The sequence below is a fragment of the Camelina sativa genome, chromosome 17 (genome assembly GCF_000633955.1).
Source record: "Camelina sativa cultivar DH55 chromosome 17, Cs, whole genome shotgun sequence".
Taxonomy (NCBI): Eukaryota; Viridiplantae; Streptophyta; class Magnoliopsida; order Brassicales; family Brassicaceae; genus Camelina; species Camelina sativa.
This window is the reverse complement of record NC_025701.1, coordinates 7,039,199-7,058,879: the sequence shown is the minus strand read 5'-3', so window position 1 is coordinate 7,058,879 and position 19,681 is coordinate 7,039,199. Positions and strand designations below refer to the sequence as shown.

At 40.2% G+C, this 19,681-nt stretch overlaps 6 protein-coding genes and 1 pseudogene across 6 annotated transcripts; 4 read left to right on the top strand and 3 right to left on the bottom strand.

Annotated features, from left to right (window-relative positions):
* On the top strand, window positions 3,071-5,110 carry LOC104755841. The gene is made up of 6 exons (XM_019238862.1): window positions 3,071-3,174; window positions 3,437-3,684; window positions 3,775-3,967; window positions 4,518-4,582; window positions 4,760-4,902; window positions 5,006-5,110. The coding sequence occupies exons 2-6, from the start codon at window positions 3,462-3,464 to the stop codon at window positions 5,108-5,110; spliced, it is 729 nt and encodes a 242-aa protein (XP_019094407.1). The 5' UTR covers window positions 3,071-3,174; window positions 3,437-3,461.
* LOC104755839 lies at window positions 5,576-7,257 on the bottom strand (annotated as a pseudogene).
* On the top strand, window positions 5,831-8,970 carry LOC104755840. The gene is made up of 5 exons (XM_019239756.1): window positions 5,831-5,915; window positions 7,417-7,651; window positions 7,970-8,181; window positions 8,516-8,620; window positions 8,685-8,970. The coding sequence occupies exons 1-5, from the start codon at window positions 5,841-5,843 to the stop codon at window positions 8,754-8,756; spliced, it is 699 nt and encodes a 232-aa protein (XP_019095301.1). The 5' UTR covers window positions 5,831-5,840; the 3' UTR covers window positions 8,757-8,970.
* Window positions 10,847-11,840, bottom strand: LOC104759235. Its single transcript, XM_010482185.1, has 2 exons — window positions 10,934-11,840; window positions 10,847-10,851 (listed from the first exon to the last, which is right to left on the bottom strand). The coding sequence occupies exons 1-2, from the start codon at window positions 11,838-11,840 to the stop codon at window positions 10,847-10,849; spliced, it is 912 nt and encodes a 303-aa protein (XP_010480487.1).
* Window positions 14,910-16,211, top strand: LOC104755838. The gene is made up of 2 exons (XM_010478308.2): window positions 14,910-15,368; window positions 15,533-16,211. Exons 1-2 carry the CDS (start codon window positions 15,347-15,349, stop codon window positions 15,904-15,906), a joined length of 396 nt encoding a protein of 131 aa, XP_010476610.1. The 5' UTR covers window positions 14,910-15,346; the 3' UTR covers window positions 15,907-16,211.
* Window positions 17,689-18,769, bottom strand: LOC104755837. The gene has a single exon (XM_010478306.2). It carries the CDS (start codon window positions 18,535-18,537, stop codon window positions 18,004-18,006), a length of 534 nt encoding a protein of 177 aa, XP_010476608.1. The 5' UTR covers window positions 18,538-18,769; the 3' UTR covers window positions 17,689-18,003.
* LOC104755836 (60S ribosomal protein L37-1) lies at window positions 18,892-19,675 on the top strand. Its single transcript, XM_010478305.1, has 4 exons — window positions 18,892-18,997; window positions 19,070-19,205; window positions 19,297-19,398; window positions 19,486-19,675. The coding sequence occupies exons 1-4, from the start codon at window positions 18,995-18,997 to the stop codon at window positions 19,533-19,535; spliced, it is 291 nt and encodes a 96-aa protein (XP_010476607.1). The 5' UTR covers window positions 18,892-18,994; the 3' UTR covers window positions 19,536-19,675.

Below are 19,681 nucleotides of genomic sequence, written 5' to 3'. Positions count from 1 at the left end.
TGCTGAGTTATAATATTTACGGGAAAACGAAAGGTCTCGTCGGTTCATATGATGGTTGAGTTATAATGCTTTGTGGCTGAGTTATCACAAGGAATAATCTGAAAGCGGAAAACGAAAGGTCTCGTCGAATAATATGACGGCTGAGTTATAATGCTTAACGCCTGAGTTATTGCAAAAAAATAAAACAAATGTATTACAATAATACTGCATCAGACAAGTTTTCGCATTGTGTCCAACTTGTTTACATCGAGAGCATGCGTTTAGCTCATGGCTAAACGCGTCCAATCCATAGTCTTCAAGAACAAGCTCCACAAGCTTGTCGTGTGTTGTGCCTCCATCTATCTGCACAACTATACACCCTCTATCATCGGTGTTAAATACATATCTCTGTTTCTTTACCCAATTACCGGAAACAACTAGTACCGGAACTGGATCCATGAAAGAAAATGAAGAACAAGGTGAAGAAGAAGTAGAAGAAGAAGGTGAATAAGAAGGTGAAGAAGAAAGTGAAGAAGAAGTAGAAGAAGAACAAGGTGAAGAAAAAGGTAAAAACCATGTAAGAACAAGCGTCGAAGGAACGACGTTTCGTATCTCCAAAGAAAAAATATGATGGCATAGAATGCTGACATGGATGATGCGTCTGACGTGACAAGTCAGCCATCAAACAAATTATAACTCAGCCTAAATAAAACTCAGCCATCAAACAAATTATAACTCAGTCACAACATGAATAACATTACAGTAATTAAAAAGCAAAAATATGGCAGCCAAATTCAGCCGCTTCATCAACTGAAAATATGTAACTCAGCCATATCTTTTAATAATTCAGCCATAACTGAATAATATTATGGTAATTAATCTTTTGCTACTAAGTCAGCCGTGAAATGGCCGAGTTGTACAATAAGTCAGCCTATCACGGCTGAGTTATAGTTTTTAGGGACCAGCCGGTGATATCGAGGTCGGCGTGGTGAGGTCGACACTGTGAGAGAGAGAGGTCGGCAAGTTGAGGTCGGCACTGTGAGCGAGAGGAGGTCGGCACTGTGAGCGAGAGGAGGTCGGCGAGTTGAGGTCGACACTGTGAGCGAGAGAGGAGGTCGACGAGTTGAGGTCGGCACTGTGAGCGAGAGAGGAGGTCGGCGTGTTAAGGTCGAGAGGTGAGAGTTTGGTGCGAGCAAAAATCCTCATTCCGGGTCGGCGCTTGTCCTAACGTGGTGGTAAGCTCCAAGGTCAGCTCCTATCATGGCGAGATGGTTGTTCAGCGTCGTTGATTGGGGTCGAGAGATGAAGAGAGAGAGTTCGGCGAGAGTGAGCTCGAGAGATGAGGAGAGGTCGGCGAGATTGAGGTCCACAATGTTGACGCTTCTCTTGCGAGATGGCGTAGATTTGAACTTTAGGCTTCGTGGGCAGCTCGCCTTGAGGAGGTCATCGAGGGAGAAGCGATGACAATAGTTGACACTCTCGGTGCTGGTTCTCATTCTCTCGACAGTGACGACGATGAGATTGGTAGGTTCGACAACTCTCGCAAGGTCGGCATGACGAGAAAGATCCATTGCGTTGACTCCTCTTTTCCTTGCAAAGTGGCTGGTCGGCGTGCATCTGAACTTTCGACGTCGAGGGCGGTTCATCTTGCTTTTGGTGTTAGTTCTTGTTTTCGCGAAAGCACTAACGACGAGATTGGTATGTTTGATAGCTCTTGCAAAGTTTGCATGCCTAGAAACGTCGAATGTTGGGGTGTTTGCCCCTTGCGAGAGGGATGGTCAACAAGTAAGGTCGGCTGGATACTTTGCAAAACAGTTGGGCAAGGCAAGGTCGTCCTTGGCGAGGGTGGCATGTGTACACTTCTCGAGGTCGGCACTTGTGATACTGCGGGAGAAGGTTGTGAGGTTTACACCGGTAATGAGAGAATTAGAGCAAAGGTAGGCGCCAAGCTAGAGGTTGGCACCGGGTAGAAGAGTGGAGGTAGGCGCCAAGCTTGAGAGCAGAGGCAGGCGCTAAGCTGGAGGTAGGCGCTAAGCTGGAGGTAAGAACCAAGCTTGAGGTAGGCACAAGGCTTGAGGTAGGCACCAAAATGGAGGTAGGCACCAAGCTGGAGGTAGGCACCAAAGATGGAGGTAGGCACTTTAGGTAGGCACTTGAGGTAGGCACTTGAGATAGACACTTGAGGTAGGCACTTAAGATAGGCACTTGAGGTAGGCACTTGAGGTAGGCACCAAGCTTGAGTTAGGCGCCAAGCTTGAGGTAGGCGCCAAGTTTGAGGTAGGCGAGCGCAAAAACATCTAGTGTGAGGGCGGAGACCACGAGATTGGCCAGTGAGAGAGAGACAAGCGTGAGAGCATCGACTGTGAGAGCGACATTTGCGAGGGAGTCGAGCGTGAGGGCGACAAGTGAGAGTGCGTCAAGCGCAAGGGGGGGGGGGCAAGCATAAAGATGGCAAGCGTGAGGTAGACGAGTGTGAGAGTGTTGACTGTGAGGGCAGCGAGCATAAGAATGGCAAGCGCGAGGGAGGCGATCGTAAGGGCGTTGAGCATGAGGGTAACAAGCGCGAGTGCGGAAGTGCAAGGGGAGTGAGCACAAGGATGGAAACCGTTAGGTAGGTAGGCATGATGCGGCAAGCATGAGGGATGAAAGAGTATGTTCGATATGCAACTCGGCTTTATGTTTTACCAGAGCAAAGTGGTAGGCGAGACGGACTCGGCGTACCTTTAGGTGCGGCTTTTGTATTCGGCTTACCCTGTGGAGGCTTGGGGTTGGCAAGAACATGCAAGCCGGAACTTGGCTTATTAGTTCAAGCTTCTTCAAGCTAGTACGAGACATGCTCGGCTTTTTGCTTGGTTTCGAAATGTAATTTACGGGATGAGACATCTCTTGGCATATCCTATTAAGTGTTTCGAATACCAAGTTTTAGGGTGGTAATTGAGATGAGCTCGTCGTACCTTTTAGGTGCGGCCCTAACGTGATTAAAATTAAAACTAGACTAGGATTGGTGAACGGGAAAGGCCGACATACAAACTGTAAGCCCATTAAGGCGAAGCCCATTTTCAACCCGATATACATATTTTTGGCTGCAGCGATGGTAACTTTATCTTCTCTTTCGATCAGGGATTTCGAAACCCTAGTCTAGTCGATATCGAGATACAACCAAAGCCACGATCTGCTGCTTATAATCTCTCTCAGGTAAAAATTCTCGCTCCTTAATCTCATGTTTCTTAGAAAATTCATCGATCGATTGCGTAGAACCCTTCAAGTTATATATATTTCCACGCAAGTATCTGAAAAGTTGTATTTGCGATCGAAACGGTTGCGGCCGTGTTCCTCTCTATCTATATCGACCCTTTAACCGTCTCAATCTGTGATCTATCTTTCCGAGTGCTTTATCTGATGTTTGATTCCCGTTCTAGATTTAAGACGCGGTTCTGAATTTGTTTTTTGTTTTTAGGGATTCAAGTCTCGATTCTTGAATAATGGAGAAGGCTAAGGCTACGAAGGAGACAGCTGCGGTCCCAGTAACGTTCTTTTGGGACATAAAGAGGTTTCCGGTGGGTCCGTGTATCAAACAGAATTTGAGGAAGCTTGGCTACACTGGTCCTATCACCATCACTGCCATTGGCGTACTACCAGAGGTTTCCTTAGACATCCTTGAATCCCTCTCTTCCACTGGGATCGCTTTTAAGAACTTGGCCAAAAGTTAGTTTCCTTTTCCCTTCCTACAGCTCCTTAATGGAATTATTAGAGAGACTCTCTCTCAAGTCTTTAGTTTCGTTTCTGATGGAACAGGTCCCAGAGACGCTTTGGGTATATTCATTGACTTTTATCCTGATGCTCCATCCCCCGCTAATATAATGTTCCTATCCGCTCCACCAGCCTTCACTCTTCCGATCGTCGAAACGCATATTAGCGAGATACGTAACGATGGATACTACACTACTTTTCTCTTTGCACGTAATTCTCAAGATGAAAAGTGCCTCTGGTTGTATTATGTTGCTACTAATTTTTTTATTTTATTTTTTATTCCCACAGATCCTCCGGCACTTGAGGATGGGGATAAGTGCAGTGAAACCGGTAAACCTTCCTTCTGGAATTGCTTTGTGTGCCGTGGTATTCGTGGCTATGGCTTTCAAAATTTTCTCACGCATCTCTCTACTCGGCACCATAAACGAATGGTAATTAAGCTGAGTTTTTTCATGGTCTAACTACTTTTTACTCAAACAAGCTCTTACTAACCCCCCATGTCCACTGGATGTGCATCTGGTTGTTTTCAAGCAGCTTTCCTACTGGAATTCATACGCCAAGCCTGGCGACTCGGAATCTGACTCGGAATCTGACTCTGACTCTGACGTGAAGGCTCCTATCACCTATCATAGTGCGTAGGAAAATATTGAGTGAAAATCAAGGTCTTTTTTTCCGGACAATGCTACAATTAAGGTGAGTTAAAAGCAGCCAAAAGGCCTGTTTTAATATATCTATATCTGAAAACGTTGAGATATCTAATTTTCTTGATGAAAACTAAAACATTGTAGGCTTACTAACGAAAGTAACTACAAGAAGAGTAGGCTTACTACCGAAAGTAAGAAGAGTACCGAAAGTAACTACAAGAAGCCTAACTAGACTTACTACCGAAAGTAACTACAAGCAGAGTACCGAAAGTAACTACAAGAAGAGTAACTACAAGAAGANGGTTTGTCTTTGGTTCCTAGTCTTGTTCAATTCTGGTTGGATTATGTTGCTACTAATTTTTTTACTTTATTTTTTATTCCCACAGATCCTGGGGCACTCGAGGAGGGGGATAAGAGCAGTGAAACCAGTAAGCCTTCCTTCTGGGATTGCTTTGTGTGCACTAGTATTCGTGGCTATGGCTTTCAAAATTTTCTCACGCATCTCTCTACTCGGCACCATAAACGAATGGTAATTAAGCTGAGTTTTTTCATGGTCTAACTACTTTTTACTCAAACAAGCTCTTACTAACCCCCCATGTCCACTGGATGTGCATCTGGTTGTTTTCAAGCAGCTTTCCTACTGGAATTCATACGCCAAGCCTGGCGACTCGGAATCTGACTCGGAATCTGACTCTGACTCTGACGTGAAGGCTCCTATCACCTATCATAGTGCGTAGGAAAATATTGAGTGAAAATCAAGGTCTTTTTTTCCGGACAATGCTACAATTAAGGTGAGTTAAAAGCAGCCAAAAGGCCTGTTTTAATATATCTATATCTGAAAACGTTGAGATATCTAATTTTCTTGATGAAAACTAAAACATTGTAGGCTTACTAACGAAAGTAACTACAAGAAGAGTAGGCTTACTACCGAAAGTAAGAAGAGTACCGAAAGTAACTACAAGAAGCCTAACTAGACTTACTACCGAAAGTAACTACAAGCAGAGTACCGAAAGTAACTACAAGAAGCCTAACTAGACTTACTACCGAAAGTAACTACAAGCAGAGTACCGAAAGTAACTACAAGAAGAGTAGGCTTACTACTGATTTCAGTAAGTAACTACAAGAAGGGTAGGACGTGAAGAAGAAGAGTACATGTCCCTTGGTGTTGTTTTTCTCCGAGTCCTTTTGGATGGTTTGTTCTACTTCTTGCCGGCTTGTTCTATTATATAACTTATTGTTCAATTCTCGTCGGCAAGAGTTGGGTTCACTTATAATATAACTTATGCTTATATTTATGTCTCGCTTTGTTTTGTTTTAAAGTTAATTGTATCCGGATATGAAATATTATTTACCTTAAAGATAATGTTGTTTGACTTATCTACAAATAACAATACATGTCTTAAAACACCATCAATACTATTGAAATAATGCTAATGAAATTCTCAATATCATATAAATTCTCAATACATGTTATATCTTGCCGGCTGTTTGGCTTCTTCTTGTTGTTCATCCTTTACCAAAGCCACCACATCCTCCACTCTGGTAAGCCTTCCCTTCCTCGTCTTTCATCATGCATCCTATTCTCTGGATAACCTCTATAAATATCGTCGGCCTATGAACACAATCAATAATCATAAACAAAGGCATTTGCTTAGAAAATCCAAAAAATGTAATTTGTTTGTTAAAACACTGATTCTTTCCGCTGTACCTGTCACCAAGTGGTTTAGTGAAGATTTGAAGCAACGTCCCTTGATCATCTCTGTCCACAAGGATCCCTAATTCCTAACACTCCTTGATCTGTTCGTCGCTAAGCACATCACCAACACGTTGGTTTCTTCAGATTCTGGTAGTAAGTAGGCGGAGGAGAAGGCATGAATACAAATCCTCCAACGCTGCTTCTCTTCCTCATTCTCTCTCAGAGTCCTGAATATGTCTTCACTCATCAGAGCCAGATGCTGTAGCCCTGCTCCTTCGTTGTGTTCCAGATAAGTCTGAATCTGACTCTTCCTCTTCGTCCCGTGAACCGGCTCGTTAATCGGTAGAAGAACCATTTCATCATTGCTAGCTAGCACAGCTGAGTTTAAACCGCTCTCTGCGGTTCCCACATCGTCTGCTGTGAACCCTGCGAATTGGTGAAAACCAGTGAACCCTGCGAATTGGTGAAAACCAGTGAACCCTGCAATGTAAGTCAAAGCTGGACCAAGCTCTGGAACGTTTCCCACGGCGTGGTCAAGCCTCCGTATACCGTAATCCAAAGGAAACGACGACGTATCCTCCAAATGCTCAAGAATTCGGATTTATCAGTGTCTCCCTCTTTGTAACGAACATATCAGCGATCGTAACGGCTCCTCCGTCGAGGACCATAGGAGGCGACGAAGGAATAGCTCCGTTAGAAACACTTACGGAGAAAGAAAGCTGACTCAGCGTCTTCTACTTCAATCGCAACAGCTCTTACGCCGAGACCACGCGAAGAGAAGAAGGAGCGGCAAGAGACGTGATCGAAGCTTGGGATGGAGGCTGTAGCGGTCGGTGTAATTTCTCCGGCGGTGAGAGACGGAGAGTAAGGAGCAGTGAAAAGGAATCTGAGGTCGCCGGAGGTAAGTAGGTAAGAGGCGTGAACCATGTTTCCGGTGGATAGATCGGATTTGGCGAGCAACGTTGGTGGCGTCGCCGCACCAGAACTCGATGTGATGGAAGCGCTTAACCTTGAACTTATCAGACTTTGGATTCTTCCTCACGAAGTTGGAAAATCCCACGAGCTTGAATCCCGGCGACGATGCCGCAGCGCTGTCGTCGTCGCTGTGCTGCTGAAACGTCAGCGTTTTGGTGGCCCATTGATTTCACCAACTCTTCTGCTATGGAGCTCGATGCTAACGATAGATAGATAGACAAAATAAAATAAAAGGATTTCTGATTATAATTCATATTGGGTTTACTTGCTTTTCAGTTTACATTGAATGCTTAGAATACTAAATCAAAGTTCTTGTTAGGATTGCAAAATTGCATGCTCTAATAAGTTTGTTTACTATTTCCCAAAACGCAGGTGCTGGATGTCCAGAAATTGTCTGCGGAGATGGGATTAAGCTGCATAACAACATGTAAACTGGATGCACTAAAATCTGTTTGTCTTCCAAACACAGTCAATGATTCCACAACATTAGTTAACAGTGATAATAGTAGTTCCATGACTAGCCATTCTGAATTACCATCAAACGAGGCAATGACATCATCTGTTACTTCTGGAAGATCCGAGGCTGACAAATCGTGTGAGGAATTTGGTAATTAAGCTTCTCTCTCATACTGTTTACTTGGTTTGGTTGTTTTCTTCGAAATGTTGGCCTCTTTGTTTGCTAGGTAAAAGTAACTCAATAAACTTACCTTGTTTGCATTGTCTTTCATCCTTTGTGGACAAGGAACTTAATTATCACTTTGGCATCAAACAGATACAGAACATAACCTTACTCAATTGGCATGTGTAGCCCATTATCTCACGTCTATGCATATGTGTAAAGATTAAAATCCCTATTTATGTATATTCTGGTTGTTCACAAAAACTAACCAGAAGCTTGATTTTCCCATTATCGCCCATGTTGTAGCCAAAACTGAACAGCCAATTGGAGGGGATAAAGTTAGCCAAGCTGACATCAGGAAGAATAAAGGAAGATTGAAAAATGGTCGTGGAATAACTCAATGCCAAGGTGGAAGTGCTGGAAAGTCCCAAGGTTTCGCACCTAATAGTTTCGATAGAGTCCTTTTAGATGCTCCTTGTTCTGCCCTTGGCTTGAGACCTCGTCTGTTCGCTGGACTGGTAAGATAATAAATTCAAGACTTGGCTGTGTTGTGTGAACTTCTACATTTGCGTGATTTTTTGCTTTATTAAGCATCTACTTCGCATGACTTAAAAACGTGTACACATTCTAATATTGGGTGTCAACATGTGGATAGCCTTAGCTTAAGCACTTGTATATGGCGGAAATATTGTTTCTTAGTAGTAGCATCTTGAAGTATATATACTGTTATACGTGTAGATCGAAATATTAAGTGGTTGTATTTTGTAGTAATTCAGAGTAGAATCTGTGTTTCTAAGACTTTTCAGAGGGTGGTGACTTGTGGAGTGAATTTTCCATTGTTATTTCTTATAGGAGACTGTTATATCTTTGAGAAATCATGGATGGTACCAGCGAAAAATGTTTGACCAGGCTGTTGAATTGGTTAATTTGCGTTGGTGGAATTCTGGTATACTCAACGTAAGTATGCAAACATAATCATAAATTCGTTAAATTCTGATTTCACATTATCCAAGCTATGCAGATGAGGCCTACCAACTTAAAATATGACGTCCTCAGTCACATAGAATCCATGCTCAGACAACTTAAAATATAACGATCAATCAGAGAACTGTAAGTATATAAGGTCGCAGAGAATCCATGCTCAGACATCTCAGTTTTCACTTCTTGTGCTTCGTCCTTATATAAAATATGACGTCCTCATGGACAAAATCATGTTCAACTACCTTTCTATAAGAAAAATATCATCTTACAATTTAAGCTACTTGAACAGCACAAGGTAATGTTTAGAAGAAACTAGCTATCAGTATCATGCATTTAAAAAAAAAAAAAGATTGATCTTTGTCTGACTTGATGAGAAAAATAATTGTACAGATGAAGAAGAAAAAAGCAACGGTGCAGAAGAAGAGGGAAGTGTATGAAGCAGAGAAAGCTAAGAATGGGGAAATAAATAAGAAACGGAGGAGAGGGGAGAAATTGTATTCTGAAATTGTAGGTTGTACCGGTTAACCGGGTTTGGTTGATTCTGAAATTGTATTCCACCCCTTAATTCCCGGTTCGGGTTGATAAATAGATANTTTTTTTTTTTTTTTTAAAAAAAAAAAAAAAAAAAAAAAAAGAAACGGAGGAGAGGGGAGAGATGTGAGAGATATCGTGAAGAAGATAAACAGAAGAAGAAGATAAAAAGAAGCCATGATTAATTTCTTAATTACCTTGCCCTGTATTATTTTATCACAATTTTCTCGAAAAGTCCCAAAATTTTGGAAATACTCTTAACGCTTGATTAGATTATCAAATGCTTTTTGAACCAAATGATTCGGTTTTAATGTTGGGTAGTCTTTTTAGTTTCATGTCACATCAAAGTTTAGATTTGTATTAGTCATGACTCATGAGCAAATAAACCGAACCGAACTGATATCCATTCGGTTATCCGAATCAAACCAAACTTATATTAAAAATATGTGTTTGCCGAGAATCGAACTGATGTATGATGTGGCCACTGCACCACGTCAAATTTTTGATACTTCAATACCTGTTAACCAATATAAGGTAATAATAATTAAACTAAAAAACCTTATGTGTTTAGACTAAAATACCAAAATATTTTAAATAAACTAAATATCTAGAAGTTTTAAAATATATTTGTTAAACTATAATCAGATTTTATTTAAATAATATTTTTTAAAATATATATTACACTATTTCGGATATCCAGAACCGAACTGTAAATAATCGAAACCGAACCAAAATAGTAAATTAACCGAATGAATCATAAATTCCTATATCCATAATATTTGGAACCGAACTAAATACCCAAACGTTTGTATGTTGTGAGTTTTGGATTCGGATATGCAGAATCTGTCTGTAAATGTAGCAAAATAACATTATGTAGGTATTGTGACTGTGATTAGAAAAACTGTTTGGATTTGGCTAAGAAATGTTTTTAATTTAATTGTGTAACTAAATGAAAGAGGCAAACAGAAAAAAAAATTATACTAATGCTCAGTAATTTATTAATGTATGTAAGAATATACATGAAACACTGGTAAATTACTAATTTAATTTAAGCACATGCTTTTGAATGTTCCAATTTTAAATTAGTAATATACATATATATATATATATATATTTTTTGATATTAGAGCCTCCAATCGCTGCTAATCCAGCCATAACATATTTCAGGTCATGTGGAATCAGCTTGGGTAGAAAGGAGATATCAAAGCTTCCAAACATACATGGATTGACGGATGAACATAGACACACTCATGGAGCTCGCAATCAGTTTGAGTAAATGAGAGAGGCAAACAGAGAAAAAAAAATTATACTAATGCTCAGTAATTTAGTAATGTAATCACCATTTAGATATACATGAAACACTGGTAAAATTACTAATTTAAGCACATGCTTTTGAATGGTCCAATTAACTCACAAACATGTTGTTGTATAGTTTTAAATTAGTAATATATATGTATTTTTTTTTATATTTGATTTATCTATACTATTAAAGCAGAAGTACTCACAAGACTCAAATTGGATCATGACTTTGTTTTGGTACGTTTTTCATTAAAAATGATTAGAGAATCACTTGATTTAATTAAATTACCCTATAGTTTCGATTTCACTAAATGACGAAAATATCCCTTGATCGACAACTTAATTACCACCGGGTTGGGACGCGGATACTGTTTAACCTGACAATAGAACAAAACAAAAAATGTGGATCCGAGATTACGGAAACACAGTCGGCTCTCCTGGTTTCAGATCTAGACGAACGGGCAAGACAATCTGCTCTAACGTTGAGGTCACGAGGAATCTTGGTGAGAGCGAAGGAAGGAAATGATGTTTTGAGCAAGAGAAACTCCTCCAATAGGTTCGAAAAAGCGGGCCAATCATCAGGCATCTGCATCATCGCTACTAGTTCTGCACAATCCGTCTCGAAGATCTGACAGTCAACTCCAGCCGCCAACAAGGACTCCATGGCCCAGATCAACGCTTGTAACTCTGCATGTAAGGATGTAGGATCCCGTCTAATACTCCGTGCACCGAGAAGAAGCGTCGAGTCTTCACTACTAAAGCACCACCAACCCAAACCCTGTAGAGGGTCTAAACCTTTCCATGACCCATCAATCTGACACCGAGGGAAAGGCCCCCTGTCCTCCAACACAGCCGGAGGATGCAGATAACTCTCCGAGAAAGATTTGGCCTCCTCCCATAACAATTTATCATTATGCGCCTGATTTAATATATCTACCGGCTCAGCCGCTAAACCCTGGAAAACCTTTTTATTCCGATCTTTCCATAATGACCATAAAATCCAGGGAAGCCGAGAGGCTATATCAGGATCCCCTGATTGGGAAGTCGCACGCCAGAAGATAAAATCTAAATTTGCATAGATTGAACCATATGGGAAGCCGTCTGGAACTGACGAAACCGAGGACAGTGCCCAGACATCACGCGAACGAGGACACTCAAAAAGAGCGTGATTTATAGTTTCTGGTGCAGACTCACATCGTTTACACAAAGGATCGCACCGGACACCCCTATGCACAAGCCGTTCTAGCACTGGAAGAGAGCCCGAGGCAACCTGCCAGAAGAAATGTTGGATCTTCGGGGGAACGTCAAGTTTCCACGAATGGGCCCTAAGGGCCATACATGTCGGCCCATACTCAACCTCCGCCATTAAATCCCGAGCTAGCCGATATCCGGATCTAACCGTATACTTCCCTGATTTGGTAAAGTGCCATACTAATCTATCCGGTTTCAGGACTTTACTGACCGTCATACCTCGAATAATCGCTACATCCTCTGGATCCAAAAACTCCTCCAGGGTAGGCAAATGCCAATCCTTCGTAACAGGATTAATTAGGTGATTAACCATCAAGCTTGGTAGCCAAAGTCTTCTCTGACCGTTTGCTGGATGTGGTCGAGTATCAGGTATCCAAGGATCTCGCCAAACCGAGATAGAACAACCCGAACCAACTGCCCACCGCGCACCTTGCGCTACTAATTCCTTGGTAGAGAAAATACTTCTCCAAGCGAAGGAAGGGTTATATGGTTTAGTGGCCATCAACGGATGTTTATTCCAGAAATATCGCTCTTTCAGCACCCTAGCCATTAAGGACGTCGGGTAGTGAATTAACCGTCAATACTGTTTCGCTAGCATGGCATCGTTAAACTGTTCCAGAGCTCTGAAACCTAGACCCCCTTCACACTTATCTTTACATAATTTATCCCAAGCCACCCAATGTAAACCTCTAGCCTTATCATTGGATTTCCACCAAAAAGTTGAAATAGCACTCGTTAGTTTAGACGTTAACTCCTGCGGCAATTTATAACATGACATCACGTCAGTGGGCAGAGCTAACGCCACCGATTTAATCATAATCTCCTTACCACCTTTTGATAAATACTTTGCGTTCCAACCATTAACACGATCATCTAGCCTATCCTTGACATAACCAAAAACCTTTGTTTTTGAACCTTGGAGGCTTTCAGGAATTCCCAAATAAGAACCCATACCGCCCTCTTTAGATATACCAATAATTGATTTCAACTGATCCCTCACCTCAGGAGGAACCTTCTTACCAAACATTATAGAAGATTTCACTAAATTAACCTCTTGCCCTGAAGCTTTGCCATAATTACTAATAATTTCCATAACCGTCTGGCATTCAGTCGCCTCTGTTTTACAGAAAAACAGACTATCATCAGCAAACAGCAAGTGCGAAACGGTAGGGCTACCGCGAGCGATTGAGATACCCGTCAATTTTTCTCCCGTTCTGCCTTTTTTATATTCGCTATCAGGACCTCAGTACAAAGTATGAACAAATACGGTGACAAAGGGTCCCCCTGACACAATCCCCTATGCGGAATAATAGAACCCCGAGGCTGACCATTCATAAGAACTTGATACGACACTGAAGAAACACACCACATGATCCATGATATCCATTTCCTATCAAATCCCAATCTAAGCATGACCGCTTCCAAAAAATCCCATTCAACCCGATCATAAGCCTTACTCATATCCGTTTTAAAAGCCAGAAACTCCGAATTACACCGGCGATTAGTATTGAGCCCATGAAACATCTCTTGAGCAACCAGAATATTATCCGTAATTAACCTACCAGAAACAAAAGCCGACTGTGTTTCCGAAATGTAAACCATATATTTTTATTACCAAATATTTATGATTATTGCTTTATTTCCGAGATTGATCTTAACTGCTAATCTTTCAGTATAATATTTTTAAAGGAATATTCGCCATTAAGTTATAATCTCATCTTACTAAATCGATTTTCTCTTCAAATATTTATTATGTATTAAATCAACCATAATCTTACATAAATTAATTAAGGAAAACATATACATCATATTTAAATAAGGAAGACGTTTAAATACATAATAAATCAAATCTAAACTTCTGATTCTTTATAAATATTTTAGGAAAAAAAAACGAAAAAAAAACAAGCAAAGGAAACTACAGTTCTCACAGTTTTAGGAATTAAATTACAGAAGTAAATAAATTATATGTCAAAAAATGTGAGAAAAACACAAGATATAGTTATGTTTTTACCCAAATTTTTAGACCATAAAAATTGTCTAATAGTTAATTATTTAAAAGATAACAGTTATGGAACATAAAAATTTTTACGGGTAAAAATTTGATGAAACAGGACAAGACGGGATGAAGCAAGATGTCTTTGCCTTTCTAAAATAGTTACATGCAAATTATAAATGTGCAATAGTCCAAACTAAAACCAAATTAAAATCTATTATGTGAATTTAACACCTTTAAGCATACCGTTTAAAAACTGCAAAACGATCATTGTATATAGGGGTGTCAATCGGGCTGGCCCGGCCCGAAACCCGTAAAGCCTGCATATATTTGAGCCCGGCCCGGCCCGGCCCGAAATATTTCCGAGCCTATATTTCAAAGCCCGAGCCCGGCCCTAACAGGGCTACAGAGCTTTTCGGGCTTTTCCGGGCTTATCTTATCGATCAAAAATTTAAACTTATAAGCCTTAAAAAGCAGTGTTTGAAGGTGCATTATAAAACAAATCAATCAAAAATTTAATAACTCATCTATATTCACTACAACCAACTTAATTTAATAGAAAATGTTTAAAACTAAATAAAATTTCGATATTTTAATCAAATAAACTAATATATAATTCATATAAAATATCATTAATAAAAAATTTATAGTATAAAATATGGTTATTGAGTAAATATGAAAACTAGGATTAGAGTTTAAAACTTTCTTTACACTAAATTATTAATCAGATATTGCAATCAAACAAAAATGTTAACAAAAAGGTACAAATATATTTATTAAAGGGCTTTTTGGGCTGGCCCGAGTCCGGTCGGCCTAAGCCCGAAAAACCCTATAGCCCAAACGGACTGAGCCCGAAAGGCCCGATTTTTTCTGGACATATATATTTAAGCCCGAATCCAGTGTTTTTCAGAGCCGGGCCGGGCCAGCCCGCGGGCTTTGGCCCTAATTGACATGCCTAATTATATATATGTTACTGTGCAAAAAATTAACGATGTCTAAACAACATACTTATCTCACTATTTAAAATTTTATAATTATAAAAAACATATAAACCCAAATATTTTATGCATTTAAAATATACATAAACTAATTACAATATGTGTTATGTCATACCCTTGTAGCAGGGAGTCTCACCTATTTAGTTGTTAAATCTGTAGGAAACAAAAAAAAAATACAAAAAAACATTTCAAACACACCCGGATCTCTATTTTTCTTCCGTTAAAACCCTAATTTTTCATTTTTCTCCGGCGACCGTCGATAGACTATGAAGAGAACGAGAGAGAGAGTGAGGAATCCGTGTTTGACGAAAGGAGAAGAGAACTGTCCGAGTTGTTGAGTAATGCGCGTGAGAGGTTGAGGATATATAGGTCGTGAGGAGAGGAGGAGAGCAGCTGAGACGAGGAAAATAAGAAGAGGGAGAAAAGTTCGGTGTTGGTGGGATTAAGAGAATACATCTCTTCCTCACGGATTCGATGTGTCTCGATTCAAACCAACGCTTGAACAAATGTTGAGTAGGCACGGGTACATTGGGTGTGAGATTTCTATAAGAATGATAGTTTCAGATTCCCAAGACAGCCGTAAAATTGGTTGGGAAACCTACAGGAATCTTGACAGAGAACCAGATATTGATGTTCACTGATTGCAAAATACGTGAGGTTTTATTTGTAGTTCATGTGGTCTATACGATTTGCTTATATGAGTTCATTTGGTCTATACGATTTGCTTATAGTAGTTTTAGTTCATTTGGTCTATAGTAGTTTCTATATGAGTTATTATTCCCCTAATTTGGTCTATACGATTTGCTTCTTTATTAGCCAAGACGTCTCAAATCTCGGACGGTCAGATCAAGAATGAAATTCGGAGGTGGATTCGAAGGAGTCAAGGAGGTGAACTCCTGGTTCTAATTGCTGGAGACGAGGATTATCTAGTTGTTCTTGAGGAGCTGCGAGCTTCAGGGAAAGATTTACACGTCTTCCTCATCTATCCGGAGAATGGGACACATAAAGTTATCCGAAGATTTGAAGTAGAGGGAAGGGAATCCTTGGAAGACTTTCTGTCAGAGGCTCAAGGGGGAACTAGCGGCGATGACGACGACGAATCTGGTGACGGGGACGGGAGCGGAGGCGGAGGTGGAGGTTCTGGGTCCAAAAAAGGCGGCGGAGGAAGTAAGGGATTCAGGGACACTTGAGGAAACAGCCTATGTTGGACTTAGAGGAGCCACTCTGAAGATGAGCTAAGTGTCTTTCAACTTCAGGCTTATTGTGGAACTTATCTTCTGTTTAAGAAGTATCTTGAAAAACCCTTAATTTTGTTGTCTTTTCAACTTTATTTTCTTCAGCGATTTTGGGGGTTCCCAGTGAATCGAATGGAGCAGGCCCCTTTTTTTTTTTTTATAACTGTTAAATAGAGAGATAGAGGTCAATATAGGATAAAATCTATTTTGTTATTTCGTTCGCGCATTAAAAAAAATAATAATATTAACGACGGTGACCTAAGGTTGACCAGAAAGGTAGCGGGCCTATAAGTGAAATTTGTGGGCCTTTTAACGGGCCATTATATGTCTTAGCCCGTTGAATGGGTTGCGTAGAGTTATTACGAACTCATTATAAATATACCCGTAGTGGGATTGGGAGATTCGTTCGATATCATCGTCTGCAACTCTCAGCTCCTTTTCCCCAATTCTGAGCTCAATCTCGAACCCTAGCTAAGCTCACCAAAGCCAGTCATGTCGTCTAAGCAAGGTATTGCCGATTATTCATGATTTAGGTTCTTAATTCTCTGATATACGAGTTATATCGTGATTCGTTACGATCTGCTAATCTTTTTTTTTTTTTTTGGGGTTTAAACAGGAGGAAAGGCGAAACCTTTGAAGCAGCCTAAAGCTGATAAGAAGGAATACGACGAGGTGACTCTAAATACTAAACCCCTTTAATTTTTAAGAGTTTTTCTTTTGTTTTGTTTTAACTTTAGACCTGGAATTAAACGACGTTATTGATTTCTGGATCTGGTTTTTGATTGTTCGAATAACTTGAAATGACACAGAATCATCATCTCTCTTGTTCCAAACTCAATGATTTTATAAGCAAGAAGCAAGTTGAAATTTTTTACCAACTATTCGTAGATCAATGATTTTAGACCTTTTTATTGAACTCTAATATCTGAAATTTTGGTTTGGCGTTAATGCAGACCGACTTAGCTAACATTCAGAAGAAGAAAGATGAGGAAAAGGTTAGTTCCCACTTTGGTTGCTCTGGCTTGTGTTTCCACTCTTGTTTATTCATATGATGTTTTGGATTGGATAAATGCATCTAGTTAGACTTCATCTATGTTTTAGGCTCCTTTCCCCTCTAAATGGAAAAAAGCTATAGCATACTAATCAAAGATGGTATCTTACATTATTGACATGGTTTTTGTAAGGTTATGTATTAGTATGTGCCACTTTGTCTGTTTGTCAGTTTTGTCAACTAATTAAAACTGGCACTAATTATGACATTCTACCTGGTGACTACAACAAGATGAGTCATTTTATTAACTGTGTGTAAGTTTAGGTATTTATTATAGATTTTCCGGATGATTTGGACTAGTTTCTTCTTACTCTGATGAAATGATGACCATTTTGCCTATTGGCGGCCATTATTGTTAGGATGTTTTGTTTCCTTTGTTTTCCACTCAATGATGTTAGAGACTCTTTAGCCTGTCTCTTTCACATGAAATGGACATACAGTGATTATTTATCACCGAAAGCCTGAACCATTTTATTTTGTATGAAAATGATAAAACAGGCGCTTAAGGAGCTTAGAGCCAAGGCATCGCAGAAGGGATCCTTTGGAGGTTCTGGACTTAAGAAGAGCGGCAAGAAATGATTCCGTTTTATCCCATCAAGTGTGTTTTTACTTTTTAATATGCAAATTTATGAAGTTAAAACAGATAATCATAATCGTGTGATGATGTAACTTCTATCATATTTGGAGGAGAATAACTTCGCTTCTCTATTACTACATATGTTTGCTTTCTCCATTTTTCATGAAATGGAATAATGTTATCTACCCTAACATCATAATGGAGTACAGTCATGAACAGAGTTGTATGCTGTCATATATCTTGAGGTATATTAGAAACTGTTCGAGTTGTCATAAGTCATAACTTGAAGGTGATAATATGTTGCATTGATAGTTTGATAATAGGAGCATAATAATCTTGACTCTACAAGATGAGGTAGAACCGTAGAAACTGAGGGTGACAGGTGAATGTACCAAAGCTGTGTGTAGAGCTGATCGAGAGGGACTTAGAGCCTGAAGGAGCCTGCTTTTCTTCTTGAACCATTGATAGTGGCAGAGGTGCGAGGATCAGAGAACTCGTAGTACATGTCTGTGAAGAAATTGTCAACAATGTCAAGATAGACAGGGCTTCTGATGCTTGAATAGCATCGAAGCGCTTCCCGAACATCCAATGAATGCTCCACGTCTCGTAGATCCACCATGTTGAGATCTTTCATCTTTTGCGCCAGCGCGTCACCTCTTTTCTTTGCATCCTCGAGTGGCTCTGCTGCAACTTTCTTCGGTTTCTTTTTATGTTGTTCGTTGAGACTCTTCTTGAGTGTGTTATCTGCCACAGCCGTGTCACAACAAATAACGGTGTAGGTTCCTTTGGTTTGGGAATCTTCTGGACAGCGGCGACTGTAGGAGAAGGGGCTCAGGAGAGGAGTGTTGTTAGGTAAGTTTTTGTAATCACGGGAGCAGATAGTGGATTTGATGCTCCCAAGGGTCTTCCTCAAGAAACGACCAACTCTCTGAATTGATTTTGCTGAAGGTTTCATCATCTTTCTTGCTGCTCAAAATTTTGAGAGGATAACCATATTTATTTCACCTTGTGGAGAGCATAAAACGAAACCTAACATTCATTCAGTGGCATGTTAGTAGTTGAAGAAGGAAGCTGATATGTCAGACTTTAAGAAGGTGTCATCTTGTTGTTTGTGTTGTCCACTTTTATAGGTAAACAATCGTCATCACATTGATAAGCAGTGTTTCAAATTGGTCCCCTACTTATCTATCATTGCCAGCCACCCTCACTGCTCATGCACGCCAGTTGACTTAGGCGAATATCAGAGAACTAGGCCCATCAAGCCCTTTAAAGAGGCCCATGTTTTTGGCGGTAACCCGATTAAGATCCATTTTGTACAGAAAAAAAAAAAAAAAAAAAAAGAACCCTAAAAGTCTTTTCGGAGCCGCAAAGATATCTACAGAGCAAAGTTTGATCAATCCCCTGCATCTGCGGCAATGGTAATCTATTGCGCATTTCGTGTAAGGTTATGTTTCACTTTCGTGTTATAACTGGTGCTTTGGAAATGGCAGGGTAAGGGAACAGGGAGTTTTGGTAAGAGGAGGAACAAGTCACACACGCTGTGTGTCAGATGTGGTCGCCGTAGTTTCCACATCCAGAAGAGTCGTTGCTCGGCCTGTGCTTATCCAGCTGCTCGCAAGAGGACATGTACAATCTCTGTCTCTGTCTTGGGAACTTTGTGGCTAGTTTTAATTTTGTGAAAGAATACTTGGAATTTATGATTTCATTATGTGGGTAGATAACTGGAGCGTGAAGGCAATTAGAAGAAAGACAACAGGAACTGGTAGGATGAGGTATCTCCGCAATGTCCCTCGCAGGTTCAAGACTGGCTTTAGAGAAGGTAAAGCTTACATTGCACACCGTATAGCTAGCAATGTTATTTAATCAAAATCTTGCTCGTTCTGATTGATGGAATTGTGTGGATCAGGTACCCAAGCCACCCCAAGAAACAAGGCTGCAGCTGCTTCTTCTTCCTAGGCATTGTTCAGTTTGCGTTTTGCCATTTGTTTCTTGCTTCTGATGTAGCTTTTTTCGTTTTGGAAGAGAAACTACTTCGTTTTTTTTTTTGCTCTTAATACTTTATCGCCTGCTATTCTAAATCGAGATCGTTTCATGGACTTTAC